The sequence below is a fragment of the Vigna unguiculata genome, chromosome 5 (assembly GCF_037176805.1).
Source record: "Vigna unguiculata cultivar grain cowpea cultivar isolate G323 ecotype 2 chromosome 5, ASM3717680v1, whole genome shotgun sequence".
Taxonomy (NCBI): Eukaryota; Viridiplantae; Streptophyta; class Magnoliopsida; order Fabales; family Fabaceae; genus Vigna; species Vigna unguiculata.
Window position 1 is genome coordinate 54,627,487 of NC_140796.1, and position 17,493 is coordinate 54,644,979.

At 32.1% G+C, this 17,493-nt stretch overlaps 2 protein-coding genes across 6 annotated transcripts; both read left to right on the plus strand.

Moving 5' to 3' along the window:
• The first annotated feature begins 243 nt into the window (after window positions 1-243).
• LOC114185431 (uncharacterized) lies at window positions 244-5,206 on the plus strand. The gene is made up of 7 exons (XM_028073145.2): window positions 244-903; window positions 1,477-1,784; window positions 1,981-2,691; window positions 3,008-3,136; window positions 3,593-3,796; window positions 4,346-4,546; window positions 4,765-5,206. The coding sequence occupies exons 1-7, from the start codon at window positions 636-638 to the stop codon at window positions 4,885-4,887; spliced, it is 1,944 nt and encodes a 647-aa protein (XP_027928946.2). The 5' UTR covers window positions 244-635; the 3' UTR covers window positions 4,888-5,206.
• A 1,319-nt stretch (window positions 5,207-6,525) lies between these two features.
• Window positions 6,526-12,114, plus strand: LOC114184409 (protein ANTI-SILENCING 1-like). 5 transcript variants are annotated; one of them, XR_014995028.1, is made up of 12 exons: window positions 6,532-7,362; window positions 7,972-8,140; window positions 8,325-8,665; window positions 9,001-9,027; window positions 9,852-9,944; window positions 10,407-10,485; window positions 10,645-10,735; window positions 10,837-10,945; window positions 11,024-11,140; window positions 11,238-11,427; window positions 11,771-11,838; window positions 11,980-12,114. XR_014995028.1 is itself a non-coding variant. In XM_028071720.2 (11 exons), the coding sequence occupies exons 2-11, from the start codon at window positions 7,003-7,005 to the stop codon at window positions 11,301-11,303; spliced, it is 1,452 nt and encodes a 483-aa protein (XP_027927521.1). In that variant the 5' UTR covers window positions 6,532-6,771; window positions 6,980-7,002; the 3' UTR covers window positions 11,304-11,680. The 5 variants fall into 5 exon arrangements, 2 of the variants coding, with proteins under 2 accessions (XP_027927521.1, XP_085529325.1); XR_014995027.1 differs by having other exon boundaries at window positions 11,771-11,980; XM_028071720.2 differs by lacking the exons at window positions 11,771-11,838; window positions 11,980-12,114 and having other exon boundaries at window positions 6,532-6,771; window positions 6,980-7,362; window positions 11,238-11,680.
• Window positions 12,115-17,493: the final 5,379 nt, after the last annotated feature.

The following is a 17,493-nucleotide window of genomic DNA, read 5'->3' on the forward strand; positions in this document are numbered from 1 at the left end:
AAAAGGGGCCAGCCTGTGCTTGAATTCAATAGTGAAAAATCTGAAATAATATCATTCTAATTAACCAATGATGATTTTCTGTCTGCCAACAGAGCAAGTGATTATCAGTGGTTAATTAAGTATTAAAGAAAGATTAATTAGCGAGATCAATTAAATTAAATTAAATTAATCACTAAATAAATAAACGTGAAGAGGAAAACATAAAACGAAAGAAAGAAGGAAGAAGAAAGAGGTTGGAGAAGGCAAAAGGTTAAGGGGATTTTCAAAACTCGTGAAAAATCTGAGAGAGGGCTTTTCAGCGTTCCAACCTTTCTCCCCTCTCTCTCTCTTTCTCTGTGTTCGTTCGTTTCCACTATTCCACTCGAACCCTAGTGTGGCTTATTTCATGACTTTCTTCTTCTCTAACACGCAATCATTCCGGCGAAACTGAATTTCCGCCGCCGAGAATGGCCGCTGAGTCACCGCCGGATAACGTTGTACTGAATTTAGCTAAGTTAGGGTTTCAGTTGGAAATCGGATTCGGAGATCTCTCTTTTTCTCAACACTCAACTAATTAATTAACCGATTATTCTTTTTTTCTTGAAACCACGTCACCGTTTCCGGCTGGCGGATCTCTAATTGTTGTTGGAACTGCCATGATGGCGAGGGGAGGACAGTGCTTCGAGAAACTTCGGCGGTTTGCTCGGACGGTTTTCTTCGTCGCGGCATTGGTGGCGTCGCTGCTCGTGACGTCGCTGCCCGTGCTCGTCGCGGTTGTCGACGTGCTAGTCCCTTGCGTCCTCATTTCCAGCTTCACCTGTGTCAAGTGCTACGGCTTCAAGGAGCATTTGCGTCGTTACGCTTTCAAGAGCTCCTTGATGGATATTCCTCTCGTTTCGGTCGTACGATCCTTCATCATTATCTGTATGATTCGCTATTCCTCTCCTTGTTTACTTGCATCGTGTATCACGTGGAACAACGATGGTGATGATCCTCTCCAGAGGATCACTCGTTGTGCTTCTGATGTACATTCTAGTAGCTTTTCATTTCTCGTTTTTTTTTTCTTGAAGTTGAGGGTGTTGAAGGTGGAGGATACTTTGCTTAATTTGTCTACCAAACCATTTGTTCTTTACTTTGCTTTATTTTATCTTCATATTTCTGTTCGTTAGTTTTCTGTTTTATTTTTTTGGAAATCATTTTTCGTACTCGTTGAAACAGATGACAGATTGTGTTTCAACAGAGATGAGCGCGTTGATGAGAAATGTATTTTTTGACTTAAATTAGGAAGCAGAACGATCTCCTTTCCCAAACCGTTTGGTTGGAATTTATCACTGAATGATTAATTATATTTTTCTCAATATTTATTCTGTCTATGAAATCTGTCTGAGGAAGCGCTAGTTGTAGCGTCTCTGTCTGCGTGTTAACTACTGTGATTTTATATACAAAGGATTGATTCTCATATTGTGCTTTTTTTTCTGTTTGTTTAAATGAATGCAGGTGTTTATTCTATTTGTGATGGCCCGGCTCTTTCACATGGTCCTTATCTTGGAACTGTGACACTGTCTTCCTTCATCTCAATTGTCCTCCTATCAGTCAAAGCTTGTGTTTTCTCAGTAAATTCTCAGATTGAAGCAGAAGCTACCATTTCCCCTACAAGACAGAGACTCCATTTAAAGAAGTCATGGGGAATGCCTGTCTTATTTCTCTCGTCAGTTGTGTTTGCTCTTGGCCACACTGTGGTTGCTTATAGAGCCAGCTGCAGAGCAAGGAGGAAGCTCATGTTTCATAGAGTTGACCCCGAAGCGGTAAGTTTGCAACGGTCTCCAACAATTGGAATAACATAATGGTGTTGTTTCTTTCATTTAACCCTTTGGAATTAGGTGGTGGCAACGAATTCTTCCTTCAGCTCCAAAGAAGATTTCTGAACTTATGAAGCTTAAATTGGTTACTTTGATGATACATATGGTAATTTTTTTACTTATTTTCTGTCTAATTAAGCAGGTCCTTTCGTGCAAGAATGTTTTCTCTGGTTATCAGAAGGTCCCTCGGTCTCCTGTTCCCTCCGAAGGGAGAACCCCAAAAAGTGACGGTGAAATGAAAAGGAAGCCTTTTGGAACAGCTCGTGATGAAGAACTGCCACTTAGATTACTTGCAGATTCGGAGAGCTTATTCATCCCCTGCCAAGGTCTTACTCTCCATTACAAGCTCAGCATGCCTGGTTCACCGCCACTTAACATGTCCTCAACATTTTGCTCTACTTCATCGGTGACTGGGGGGTTGTCAAAGTTGAATAGACATTTGACTTGCATGTCTCCAAAATCCCATCGGCAACTCTACCGGAGCTATAGCAATCAATTCTATGGATCATCTCTACATGCTCCTCTTTTAGATATTCCAGTAACCTCTCCCCATCTTAATGAAGAAATCCCTGTTTTGCATCTAGATGAAATTCGTGAAGATGAGAACACAATTAAATTAGAGTCTTTGTCTTCGGAGCAAAATGTAGAGGACATTGGTCAAGTAGGTATTATTTTGATACATGGGTTTGGTGGAGGCGTCTTCTCCTGGCGACATGTAATGGGACCTCTAGCCCGGCAGAGTAATTGCACAGTTGCTGCATTTGATAGGCCTGGTTGGGGATTGACTTCAAGACTGAGCCGGGAGGACTGGGAGAAAAAGGAATTGCCTAATCCTTACAAACTTGAAAGTCAGGTGATTTCTATGAATCCTTAACATGAGTTGTTAGAGCAGTTATTTTATTTTTTCTTGTTTTATGTACCGGTTCCTTTTGAAGTAGATACTGGAGCTTTCAGTTCATACATGTTGCGATTTAAGTGCTCATCTTTAGTTTTTTACATGCTCAACTTTTAATAGAAACAGGAATTCTTATTACCTAAATACATGAGAGCCCAACCCAAAAGATTAATTCGTCAAGTGGGAGAATAACATGATTTAAGTACCTAAAGACTAATTTAGTTTGTAATCTAGGATTACTTATTACATATCTGATCGATTTGTGTGTTTCCAGGTTGATCTCCTTCTGTCTTTCTGTTCTGAGATTGGATTTTCTTCGGTTGTTCTAATTGGTCATGATGATGGAGGGTTGCTTGCTCTGATGGCTGCACAGAGAGTTCAAACATCAATGAATTCTTTCAACGTGAGTATTTTTTCCTGCTTTTCTAGGTTACTTGATATCTTGATCAATGCAATTAGCTGCATTGGTATCTTAATAAAAGATTACTTTAAATTTTACAGCCAACAAGTGGGGCTTTAGAAAATTAAGCAATGGAATTTTTTTTTTGTAGTCTTAATAATTTATTTTGGACATAATGTGTCTGATCGCAATATACTATCATAATTTGCATATATATTCATATATCCACGTCTATTGTGTCCAATGTTGTAATTATGCAACAGATTGATAAAGAGAGATAAAAAACTGGATTCCATGGTATATAGGTTTATGTATGTGAAGGTTTGACTTTTATTTGATCGTTACATTCCATAAAGTTGTCTGATCAAGCTAATATCCACACTGTTTTAGGCTATATTTTTTGTGGTTAATGTGCATTTTGCGTTTGATTAAGTTGCTAGGCTTGTTTTTGTCATTCAGGTTACAGTGAAGGGGGTTGTATTGTTAAATGTTAACTTATCAAGGGAAGTTGTTCCTTCCTTTGCTAAAATCCTTCTGCATACATCTCTTGGAAAGAAACATTTGGTCCGTCCCCTACTAAGAACAGAAATCACCCATGTGGTGAATCGGCGGTCATGGTATGATGCTACCAAACTGACAACAGAAGTTTTGACTCTATATAAGGTGCGTCTGTGCCTTAAACTACATTTCCTTTTGTAAGTTTCAAACTGCAGAAATAATTGTGTAGAATGTAAAATTATTACTTCATGTAGAGATAAATGGCGTATATTTAACTGAAAAACTACAATTTCCGAAGGATGCTTGTGGTTCATGTTTTTTTAACATTCTTTGGCACATTGAATAATAATATATTAGTTGACATAATTAGTTTTGATGATATTATTAGATTTACACGTGCCCTTTTCTAAAAGAAACTTCTATAAATTCGTCTGTACCTTAAACTACATGTGTAGGAGATGGTATTTTACTTGATGTAGAGAAAATGGGTGTATTATTATTAACCTCGCACGAACTTCACTTTCCGAAGGGAACTTATAGTTAATGCTTTGTTTACATCTTTGGACATATTGAATACATATATATTTGCTTACAAGTCTTTTTATGTGTATTTGGCTTACTTATCCGCTGGGTTGTTCCTTGTGCTTTTGTTATCAATTCTGGTGAAATATTTTATTGACTCGTGTTATTCTTTACTGTTTTAAATACGTTTAGGCTCCGCTATATGCAGAAGGATGGGATGAAGCGCTTCACGAGATTTGTAAATTGTCATCAGAAACCATCCTCTCTGCAAAAAATGCAGACTCATTGCTGCAAGCCGTAGAAGACATTCCAGTGTTGGTCATAGCCGGTGCCGAAGATTCACTCGTCTCAATGAAATATTGTCAAGCAATGGCCTCCAAATTTTTAAATTCTGTAAGTATTCTAGTTTCTGTGTATTTATTAATGCTCCACAATTTGGGAACGAGAAGTAGGGTGTTCAAGGGTAGGAAATGGAAGTAGGAGAAATATACTTTTCTCATTTCCCTTTTTTACTACCATCATCTCTTAAAACTTCCCAAGCATTTATGATGACACATTATTAGTTTCTTTTCTAAGTTGGCTAATATTTGTATCTCCCATGCCGCGTGCAGAGACTGGTTGCAATATCCGGATGTGGTCATCTACCCCACGAGGAGTGTCCAATGGCGTTGCTTGGGGCTATATCACCCTTTATTAATAAACTTTTCAATGTATATAACTCTCAAAGCCAATAGGTTGTCCATCCCATTTTCAAGTTTTTCATTTATAGGTTCCGTCTATTATTGTAGGGCGTTTTGTTCTCTGTCTTCTCCTATAATTTTCCTGGCATCCTCTTTCATTTCTTTCTTTCTAAGTAAGTAGTACTTCCAAGAGAAAGAGATCAAAGGCATCGTCTTTTCTCTTGGGTGTTTTTGATGTGTCAGCTTTAGGTGTTTTAGCTGTCGATATTTATACTCATTTGAGCTGGTTGTCATTTCCCCTTAAAGAAAGCGGGAATATGAGTAGTAGATATCATTTGTAAATTTAATTTATAATGTTGTTTGATTGTTTCTAGCTGCTGAACACCACACACCCTCAATTTATAATTGCCACCGTCTAAAGATGCCGCCTAACCACTCACTTTAACAATTTATCGTTATGATTCTTTTAGAACATTATACATTATTTGAGTCTGGAACTTGAGAGAAATTATTGACCAATTAATTTAAATTAAGTTTTATGAGTTTATTTGAGACAGTTATAGTTTTTTTTTTTTCGTTCACAGAAGTAGTCTTCGGTACACATTCGACGTAGAAAGAGTGATTTTTTTCTTTCTGCACCTCATATTAAAAACAAAATAACTAAAACAAGGCGGAAAATGATCATTTTAATAGGGTGGATCAGACTTAGTTGAAGTTTGATATTTGTTCTGGTATATACGCCTTGGTAAAAGGTGTATAAAAGAACTAATTTTCACTTTTCTTTTTTCTGAAACTACTGTTTGCACAAGTTAATATGAGCGTGTGTGTGTGACACCTGTACTGACTGTTTTAATTGTTGAAAATTATTTAAAACTCTATTAAATTTAATTTCAGACCAGACCGTAATTGTCTTTAATATTATTTACAATCTTACTTTTGATAATTAGACCGCTTACAATTACACTTGCAGTTAAAAAAAAAAACATGTTATTTTAATCTTTATCAAACATGTCTTATTCTTTTTGTAATAATGCTATAACAAAATAGGATATGTTGTATTCTTAACACATATGATACATTTTTAGCCATCATAAAATTTGAATAATGGTCTTTTCATAACAAATTATTTGACAGTTATGAAGGTATAAAGAAAAGATGCTAGAAAGATAAAATTTGAATGATTAGAAAATGAACATTTTTGTAAAAGAGGTGAAACTTAGTTCAAAGAAAAGCTGTTAAGAAATAATAATAACTGCTTGAAGGATATTGCCATTAAGAACGACTTCATCCTATCTACTGCCAACTTCAATCACAATACAATACAGACAAGAATATGAATGAAAAATAAAATAGATATTCGGATATTCCACCTATAAAGTAAAGTAGCTTCAATTTAAGTTGAAAATTTAATCAGTTTAAATACTTTTTTACAAATAATTTCAAAAGCTTAATTACCATCTATGTAAAATAAAGACCATATTCTTATCAATATATATTTGTATTATTCCCGGATAAAAAAAATTGTATTTTTCATGATAACCAGAATGATAGTGGGTGAGATAAAAAATTGCAGAGTGGATTGAAACGATAAAATCTTGCAAAGGAAATTCGAAATACAGTTATTGCCCACACCTCACGACCTCCATGCTTACACGACTAGTCAACTCAAGCCCTGTACTTTTACCAGTCTGGACAAAGAGCAGCGACGTCGTTTCGGTTTTCCATTACCACCTTCCTCCACTCTCACTCATCAACCAAACATGCAAACCCCATTTCCATTTCCTTCTTCTAACAAACTCTGAACAATCAAACGCTTATTGTGTTGTGCATGTTTTCTTCAAATGGAAGAAGCACTTAACGCCAATCAAAGTCTACACACTCACTCAACTTAAGCTTTCTTTCTATTATACAAAACATCACTACTTCTTTGGCGAGAGAGTTAGTGAACCAACGAAACCACTCTCGCTTTCTTTCTTTAACTTCTTCCTCAACAATCCTTTTTTCCTCTTTATAATTCTTAAGTTTCTCTTCTTACACTTTTGTCGCTTACCCTTTAGTTGACTGTTCATCTTCCATCTTCACCCTATCCTGTTTTTCTTATGATTCATTGCTTTAAATAGTATGCGATTTATTTATTATGTCCCAGGTTTTTGCATTTGTGAGTAGAAGATGTCACGCCCATTATCATCATCGGCAAATGTTGGAGAAGTGATAGATTTTAAGTGGGGCAAGAAGAGGGGAGTTGGTGTGAAGAACAAGGACACTCATTACTATGAGTCCTTCGTTTACGATGGTGTGGAGTATTTTCTATATGATTGTGTCTACTTGTTCTCTACAAGTAATGTTGAAACTAACATCGGCAAGCTTATCAAGATATACGAGAGACCTACCCGTGAAAAGATGATCAAAGTTGTTTGGTTTTTCCGACCCATGGAAATTCGTAACTTTCTCGGAGATTATCAGCCCTGTTGGAATGAGTTATTTTTGGCATCTGGTGAGGGCACAGGTCTTTCCAATATGAACCACCTGGTAATTTAATTAATTAATTGTTTGAACTCCTGATACTATCTGCTGCATATTAATCACGTGCAGTGTTAATTGCTTTGAATTGGTTATGGTTTAAGATTGAGTTGGCGTGAATGTTTATCCTGGAGAGTTATTTTAGTTAAATGTGAGGTTTAAGGGGTCCAAATGTGAGGTGATAACACGAAATCAGGAGCTTATTTGTTTGAAGTTAATGGGTATTAGTTTATTTTGGTTGGTTGAAAATGATTCTTAATCAATCTTTTGACAATTGCTGAAATGAGTATTATGTATCATTATTTGGTTGGTTATAATTTATAAAGAGGCTTATAAAATAATGTATCAGTTGCGATATATATAGAATGCTAGTTTTAAAAGGAACTTGAGAGGGGAAGAAAAAGATTGAAAGCATGTGCATTGGTCTACAGCCATACTGCCTTTTGAAGTTTTGAAATGGTTATCAGTTTGGTTTGCTTTATTGCACTGTTATGTAATTTTAGGAGGACCTAGTATATCTTTTTCTTTTATAACATTTGATATAGTTGAAATTGAATCTTTGTCATTTTAAAGAAGTTTGTTGATTCATTTTCCTTCATTTAAAATTTTGTTTTTCAGGAATCAATTATTGGAAAATGCAATGTTGTTTGCACTTCAAAGGACATTAGAAATCCCAAGCCATCAGAAACGGAATTAAACAACGCAGACTACTTTTTCAATTGCACGTTTGATGTTGGAAGGCGTGTACTCATTGATAAATTTACTAATGAGATTGATGGAGTTAAAGGTCATTATCCTTGTCTTATATTTTGTTGCCTGTTATTTTGGTTAAAACTAAACTGTTCACGTCACATTGAACTATTTGGCTTGTTGATCTAGAGCAATTACTGAACTTTTATAATACAGCAACATCTAGACAACTTAAATTAGAGTTAGCACTTACCTTAGCACACTGTATTACTGTTATGCAGTGGAGCAGTTCTTTAACAAGAGAAGGGTTGATCAAACCAGTAACCATCTACATGTTGGGACAGATATTAGACCCAAAATTGTGACCAAGACTTATCCTATCTCACATTGTCAAGTTAACGATAGAGCTGAAGGGAGAACTTCTGAGAATACTTTCCCAAAGCATTCTTCAGATTCCTATCCATATAAAAAGAGGAAGATTATAGAAGAGAAGCCAAACATTGGTCAAAGTAGCGAGACTCCTAAAGAAGAAAAAATTAATGAGAAGAAGGTAGAAATCAAACGGGACGAAAAATTCAACGCAGATAAAAGGATTATTGATGTAGTTGAAAGACCAGATGCAGTAAGTCCATAAAATTCCATGTCAGTTGTCACTCATTTTAAGTTATGACAACTCATCCTACATGAGGTTAGGAATCAAACGCAATGATATATTTTTTTTTCCCCTATTTATTGTTGATACAATGATAGGAGTTCATGTACAAAATTGCCCCTTTTTCTTGATATAAATTATTTAACTTGAGATCCAGACAGACTAGATTTCTGAAGCAAGATAAAGATATTGAGAACCTTGGTGGTAACAAGAGCAAGTATCCATATGTGTAACTAGATGTGGTTTCAAATATGATTCTAGTCATAGTTCTAATCCTCTGTGAACCCTTGATTTCATTGTTGCAGGACAAGAGAAAGTGGTTTAAGAAAATGGTGAGTTCTTATTTCTTGATATTGATTGTAAACTTGTGGTTTAAGTTTTTATCATTTTCAAGCTTTGGGTTAATGTACAAAATGTGTTCTTCCTTGATTAGGCCTAGGAAGTACAGTCATGTCATGAACCCTTTAACATGCTAAGGTCTGAAATATAGGACACTGGGACAACATAGATATATGCAACATATCTAGTGAGAGAGACATTTTTATGAGGATAAAAAAAAGTAAATCTGGACGGTACAAATTTAAATGAATGGTCAAGATTTAAATAATGTAACTTCTAAAAAACCTCGCACGAATTAGTTGTTTTAATCTTGATCATAACTTACCAAACTATTTGTGTGCCATAACTTTCACTTAACTGAATAAAACATTTGTTAGTCACTCTATAACAATTGCATGTGGCCACTTTTAAATGTTCTTTTTCTCGTTTAGCACAGTGACACTTGCCTAGGTTGGTTTGAAATAAGCAATGCTAATCCTACTTAGATTTATTTTATAAGTGTTGCTTTTCTTGGGAGTAACAACCACTGCGGTCCCTAAACATGGTAGGTGCTGTCGCTTTAGTTTCTGAAATTAAGAAATTGTTAGATAAAACTGTTATTTTACTTTCTAAGTATATGTTAGTATTATCACTTTAATCAAATCAAACAATTCTATTTTTGAACTGTTAAGTTTATTGTATAATGGAACAAAATGAATGAAGTGGAGTTCCTGCTTATTAATCATTGTAAAAATTCCTGTTCTTATCTGTGTCAAGCCATATATATAGTACAGATATAATATTGGTATGCTTGATTTGTTGTTAATTGCATTTGTAGCCTTGGGATGAAAGACTGCGGAGAGCTCAAGAATTGGATACCTTAGTTTTATTGAATAATCTGGATCCATCCTACACATCATATGAAGTGGAGGTATACTGGATCCATCCTACACATCAAATTCTTAAGTTGTTTTTTACTTTCGACTGAAGAGAGCTTTTTTATATTTTTACTTGCCTTCTTTATTTGTGCATTGAACTTTTAAAGATTACACGCCTATAAAATTGTCATCCAGCTGTATGGAAATTTCAACATCAGTAGACACAGGAACAGTTGTGGATTTGTATGCAATGTGACAAATGAAGAGGGAAACTCTTCTATTAGTTGAAACTGAAATAATCTATGTGTTGATATAAAAATTTAAATAACAAAACTTAGATCAATTTCATTACACCTTTGCCATCAGGTTCTCTGATTATTGTCCTATTTAAAATGACCTATATGTTATGTGAGGATGTGCTATGCATGAATAGACAATTATCAAGTAATTGAGATTTAAATTAATCTGGCCTGTGTCTAGTTTTTTAAATTTATTTCTCCTCAATTCTTGTTCAGGATCTTGTTTGGTGTGCTCTCAAAGTAAAGGTTCAGGCAAGGATGATAGAATGGATCCCAAGTTCCAGTACATACTATGGTATTTACAGATATACCTTTAAAATCCCGAACAGTCCCATTTTAATTGTTTTTTGTGGCTCTTTTATTTGTATGATGAGACATATAAATTGAGTGGGATATAGTAAATGTTGTGACTTTTTAGATCCTCCATTTATTGTGTTCTCTCATCTACTGATAGGTAGAGCATTTGTTATTTTTAAAACAAAATGTGAAGCTGAATCTGCAATATCCGAGTTAAGTAGAAGATGCCTTAGTCTTGGAGAAGGAAGGTATTGCATCTCTTAAGCAAAACCCCCCTTGTTTCCAAAGTCGATTTTCTAAGTCATTATTTTATACTGCATAATATGTACTGTTCATAGATTTTCTACAGGATTGTCAGTGCCATGAAGGGAGCTCTCCGTGAGCCTGACAAGAAGAAAAAATTCACTGGCCATTTGGTCATTGACAGAACTGCGCTTCAAAGACAAAACCAGGAGATGGTAGCCTTACTCACCTAATTCATTCATTTACCTTTACAAGAAAATAAGTTTTAAATTGCGTGTTTCCTGCCTTTACAGAGGAATGCAGTATCAACATCCCATTGTTCTCAGCCCAATACAATAGAGTACCCCATGTCCATTGAATGGCTACTGCATTATGCGAAGTTTAATGCATGTTGGGATGCACTATATCAGGTGGAAGAATTATTTCTTGCGTGTCGCCAATGCATCGCTTACTATCTTATATGCCTAATTCCTGTGGCTGGTTTAACATATTTTGTTTGCATTGCAGCGACAAATGAAGGAGATACAAGATGTGAAGAGCAAGCTTAGAATGGACAGGAATTTTTCTGACTAGTCATACATTCTCAAATCGTGCTCCAAAGAATTTTGTTTTCCAACTTTTTATTGATCAATAGCAATCTAACCATTTTGAGGGCTGTGTTTAGGTTATGTTTCCTCATATACAAGGAAATTTGTAGGTAAGCTGACACATTTTCTCGACTCCAATGTCTCAACTGGGTGTGATGTTTTGTGCTCAGTGTATATATAGTATTTTGAACAAATGTGTGAATACATGCAGAATTTTCTTAATACAGTTATAGAAATTGTCCTTTCCATCAACGCTTTCTTGTTTTTGTCTGGGGAAGAGAATGGAAGGATGTAAATTGGACACTATTTCAATATTGAAATTTCCGCCTTCAATACAGAATTTTACATGTATATTCCCTGTTATCTATCCCAAATTCTCTTCAGCAAAACATTTACAATTCAATCTTTTTCATGCAATCGAATCAGTCAAATCATGGTTTATTTTCTTCACAGTTCTCTATTACTGAAGTCAATTGGTTGAATCAGTACACAAGAAAGAACCAGGAGGGGATGCAGACAAGGTTAGAAAAATGATTATCTGTACAAATTACTTAATATATATTAATAATACATGGGAATCAGTGTACTGAATACTGAATACCTTGTTTGTGGTACTTGAACCTCTTTAATCTCATCTTTTCAACTACTGAATACTGATGCAGACGCCGTCCTCGCCTTTCACTCCGTCCGTACTACTTTCCTTCTTAAAATGGAATATACATTCAGTCCTTCCACATACGAGTTTATTTGGGCCCTCTATTTAAGTTGAGTGGGGTGCAGGAAGAAACAGTCTACACGTTTATCAACTGTCAAAATGGGCCTGTCTATTAGAATATGGGTCTTCTCTCTTAATATCACTTTACCCTTTTTTCATTATGGAAAAGCTAATCGGAAATATCAAATCTTGATTTTGGATTATCTAACTTAGAATTTAGGAGTTGTTTCCTTTCATTTACAGAAAATGGTTCATCAGGAATGAAGCTGAAGTTATAAGGTTGATTTCATGATAAAAATTGAAAAAAACGATGAGAAAAGTTATGGGTTTATTTCTTCTACTAATAAATTACTAACGATTAACATTTATCAATAAAAGAAAAATCTTACAAAATAGTTTTCATTATTTGATATATAATGGAAATTAATTTTCCTAAACTGATAAAATAAAAATATATATATCTTTTGTAGTAGAAAGAACTAAAAATGGTTGCAAATAGTAATACCCAATCATTATAGTGTTAAAGTTAGGGTAGCACTGTGAATCGACCCAGCTCATTTAGGCCCGCTACTTGGCTTACAAAATGTGGTTTGATTGGCCAACCCAGATAAGTGTGGGCTGACCACTTTTTTTATTTATTTTTTAATTTTTATGATAAAATTTTCAATATTCAACAAATTGGAAAATTTTAACAAGTTTATAAAATTAAGCAAATATTTTGGGGATTGAATGATATATTGATAATTCAACATTTTTATTATATTCATATTAGTACTTTGACATACACGATGTATTCTTCAAATTTAGCACATCAAAAAATATATAATACTTGATTTTTCTACTCATACAAAAATTTAGAACGCTCATGCAAAAGTTCAAAAGAAAAGTAACAAATATACATTAAGTGCAATTTTATTTTTATGCGGGTCAACTTGCACATTGTGTGGGTTATGTGAAACAAACCTTTGTGGACCGGACTTAATATCTTAGCACGCGGTTGGACAAAGATAAATAAGCAACTCAACATTTCATCCCACATCTTGGTTTTTGTTATGAATCTTCTGTTAAAAAATATTAATTATCTCTTTTATGAAAAACTATATCGTAACTTTAAAAAGTACAAAAAAATAATTCTTTTTGTCTTTTTTAAGAAAACAAACATAGCCATTAAATATGTATGGTCCCAGCACAGTCTCCAATGACTCTCATATTATTATGGTCCTAAAGTTTTCCAAAAGAATCTCTTACGAACCCACAAATTGTTTTTCATCCCAACCAGTCTTTCTCGATCATCCATTAGAGGTGATTATTATTACACAGATATATGCAGAAACTATTTATTGCCACCAACTTGCATACACATAACACAGCCAATAACACCCTTTCACCAATTTCAGGGTTTTTTATGCCACGTTGGTTCCTCCACTCCACATCACAGATTTTCACAACCATCTTCATCACACAATCAAGAGGTCCAATACGTTCTGCAATTTAATTCCAAAATATTTCCCAATATTCAATGTCTTTAATTCACTTTCCACCTTCAACAAAAGAAATCTGAACTTTGGGCATATTCATCGTCAACCTCGTGTTCTTGATTATTTATTTGAACTATTGGAAAGTGACAAAAGTTGGTGAGTGGTAGTTAGAAAACCTCTAACGACAACGATTTTCTATTTCTTCATATTCCAAATTAATGAACAAAATCTAAACCTTGTTACTTTGATTTTGATAGATACACACGTCTCAGCCAATGAAAACTCTTCTATGCTTTCCTCAATCTCTTCGATCAAAATCCTTAGAAATATAATTATTATTTATGTTATTTGCTTTTATGGGCTTAAATTCGTGATATAATAAAGTGAAGACACAACATTTGGGTTGAATTGAAAATTGGAAGTGAGGATTGAAAAAAAATGGAATGCATCACTTTATCTTACGCTAACTTATTATTACTAATTAAGGGATTATTTACCAAACGACAGTGTGATGCCATAAAGTGGGTCACACCACCCTAATGTTAGGTTCGTTGGTAGTTCCTTATACGCATTCAAAACAATTTTTTTTTTTTCACTTTTTACAAAATTGTATTTAACTTGTGTTCTCACAGTTCTAAACATTTTTTTTTTTTTTTGCCAATAGTGTTTGTGTTGTTAAAAATGTCATTTCGAGTTTCAGAGGCATGTTATTGAAGTTATTGGAAGTAACTTTTCCTAGTTTATGAATTAGTCATATTAATTGTTCCAAAAAATACTCTTACACTCAAGTGATATATAATAATACACACAAAAATCAATTTATTTTACAAATTTCTAAACAGTATTATTTTTCAAAATTGATTTTGTAATTATTTAAATGTAAATTATGTAGGAATTTTTTAAGTAGAAGACTTTGGAAGATTAATATCAATAGATCGTAAACAAATTTATACGAGAGATCATTACATCATTTTCAATAAAAAACATTAAGATAATAAGTTTATGACTTTTTTTTTATTAATGTATTAATCATCTTATTATTTTTATATAGTATATTTAGATTGATTCAAAATCAATATCGGAAATACATGTAAAAAAAAATTCACAACATAAAAAAAAAGAAAAAAAAAATCAAATATTTACCGTAATGCTTACGGTATTTAACTACATAAGTTTGGAGTTCCATTTTTTAGTTGGTGTAAATTTACACGGTGAATCAATCATTTTTAAATAAGTAAAAGATTAAATTAGATTGGACCATATATAGCTATGTGATTGAATAATTTAGTAATAGTATAAAAATAATTATGCACTTTTTAAATTATTTTTTTAGTTATTTTCACTCAGAAATTATGTTTAATTTTTCTTCCTCGCAACGTACAATTTTTCTAAAATTCATTTTCTGTAATATAAAATAGTTATTAAATTTAGAAATAAATATTTATTATAGTTTGTTTAGAAACGTAATAAACACATGAGAGTTTATTACTTTACCTTTTGAATTCATCTAGCTAAACATTCAATAATAAGTGCCGTTATACTATATACGTTATATTACTCAACAATATATATTTTATTAGAAGCATAACATTTATCAAATCTTAATTTTCTTAAGTTATAATTCACAGTACCCGCAAATTAAATATATTTTCTTAAATTATTAATATTTTTTGTTAAATATTCTTAATTAAATACCATTTTATATAAAAGTAGTTTTTAATTATATATATATATATATATATATATATATAATTATAAAAATATGGTAACAATATAATTTAAGCAGTTTAAATAAATGAAAAAAAATATTATAAAAATATGGTATAATCACTACAGCTCTATAATTAGTATGTTTGTTAAACTTTATTTGGAGACAGAATAAGTTAATTATATGTCAAATTTATTTGAACAAATTCCCTAAACATAAAAAAGAATATATGTAAATTCACGTAAACTTCATTAATCTTTTGAGGGATTCATCGCGGAGTTACAAAGTGCGGGAGGGTAATTTTATTTTAAACACAAGTATGAGGAAGTGTGTTCAGAGAACCTCTATCAAAAAATACTTTCAATAGGAACTTTTAGTTTAAGTCATTGTGATATTATTGATAGGTTTTTTTAAGAGATTTAGGTATAAACATAAATGTAATATCAATGAAATGATTGAGACATATCTTAGATTACATAAAACATTAATATCATTTTTAATTTAAAATATTAAGTTACTAAGTTTACAAAAACTTTTATATAGTGTTATTTTTTTATTTATATATAAGACTTAGAATTTTATATTATATTATATATATATATATATATATATATATATATATATAATAGAGAGAACGACGGTTAGAAATATTTTAATATAAGTTAAAAAATATATAATTAAAATATTATATTACGTGTTATTGTCATGTGTAATAGAAACGTTTTCTTTCCAAAAAAAGTGTTGTGTGTATTATAATATTTCTATTCCTCTCTTATCTACTTTTTATTTGTTATTGTTATATGAATTGTTGGGTCTGATTAATATTCTTTGATTCATATATATGTTTTGGTGTTATTATTGCACTAATAATTATTATTGTATTATTTTTATTTTTATTATTAATAGTATTATTTGATTAATCATTTTCTAATAATAATGAGTTAGATTAGATATGGCAGTCTCAATGCATTATCTGTCTCATCTAAAAAATTAGTTCTGTTACTTGTTCCATTATTCACTGAGTATTTGTAAAAATACTTGTGGGTTTTTTTTCATACTCATGGATATCCATGATGCCCGTAGATATTATATATATATTTTAAATTTTAAATAAAATTATTTAAAAATAAATCTTTAAAATATAAACTTAGATAAAAAAAATTTAATTTTTTAAGTACAATTCAACTCAAATTACTCAATCACTGATATTGGTGCAAATAAATTTGATATTTTAAAAAGTGAATTTAAATGAGTTGTGCCAAAATAAAAATTCTAAAAAAATAATATTTTACAAAATAAGTTCAATTTCATATTTCTAAATTAAAATATGTGAAGTCAAATTTTAAACCATTCTTTCATATTAATATTTTTTCACGAGTTAAATATGTTTTTGATCTACTCTCAGTAAAAATTAAAATTAGTTTATCTTCGAAACTTTGACTTAATTTAGTCTCCAAACTTTAAAAATGTGTCAATTTAATAATTTCAACAAGGTTTTGTTAGATTTAGTTGACGTTTCAAACATGTTTCGTTGTAGTATTTGAGTTGTTTATGCCGTTTGACACATTTCCGACTCAATGTTAGTTGAAAAACATATTTGAAACGTCAAGTAAACTTAACAAACTTTGGTTAAAGAAAATAACTCCACGCATTTTTAAAGATAGACAACTAGATTGATCCAAAGTTTTGAAAGGAAATAATTTCAATTTTCACTGAAAGTTAAGGAAAAAAATATTTAATTATTCTTTTATTGATAATTTTATTTTAGTTAGATAAATAAATAAAAAATACTCAAAAAAACAACCAATAATTATTAGCGAGTAGCGAGTATCCCTAAGTCAAATTATCTCATCAATATCGTGATACTTTACCCACCCATCAATAAAGGAGTAATTAAATATCCGTACTGTTTATATGTGATTATTCATTAAAAATAGGTTAAATTACCTTTTTGGTCCCTCTATTTGTCATGAAATTTTATTTTGGTCCTCACGTTTTTCGTTGTCTCAATTTTGTCCTCATTTTCTTAAAAATGACTCAATTTGGTCATCACCGTTAACTTTGACCAAACGGTGTTAAAGTCAACGTCACGTGTCAATTTATTATTTTTTTGAATTTTTTTAATATTTTTTGATTTTTTTTTGAATTTTTTTTGAATTTTTTTTCTTTTTGACACGTGTCACTTCACAGTTTTGCCACATGTCAAAGTGACTCAATTTGGTCCCTATATTTGTTTTTAGTTTCAATTTAGTCCTAATTTTTGTAAAAATGAAGC

Coding starts and splice junctions, on each gene's coding strand:
- LOC114185431 (XM_028073145.2), top strand. CDS start 636: ATGATGGCGAGGGGAGGACAGTGCTTCGAGAAACTTCGGCGGTTTGCT. Junction 2,692..3,007: donor CTTACAAACTTGAAAGTCAG/GTGATTTCTATG, acceptor GTGTGTTTCCAG/GTTGATCTCCTTCTGTCTTT. Junction 4,547..4,764: donor CCTCCAAATTTTTAAATTCT/GTAAGTATTCTA, acceptor TGCCGCGTGCAG/AGACTGGTTGCAATATCCGG.
- LOC114184409 (XM_028071720.2), top strand. CDS start 7,003: ATGTCACGCCCATTATCATCATCGGCAAATGTTGGAGAAGTGATAGAT. Junction 8,666..9,000: donor TAGTTGAAAGACCAGATGCA/GTAAGTCCATAA, acceptor TCATTGTTGCAG/GACAAGAGAAAGTGGTTTAA. Junction 9,945..10,406: donor ACACATCATATGAAGTGGAG/GTATACTGGATC, acceptor ATTCTTGTTCAG/GATCTTGTTTGGTGTGCTCT.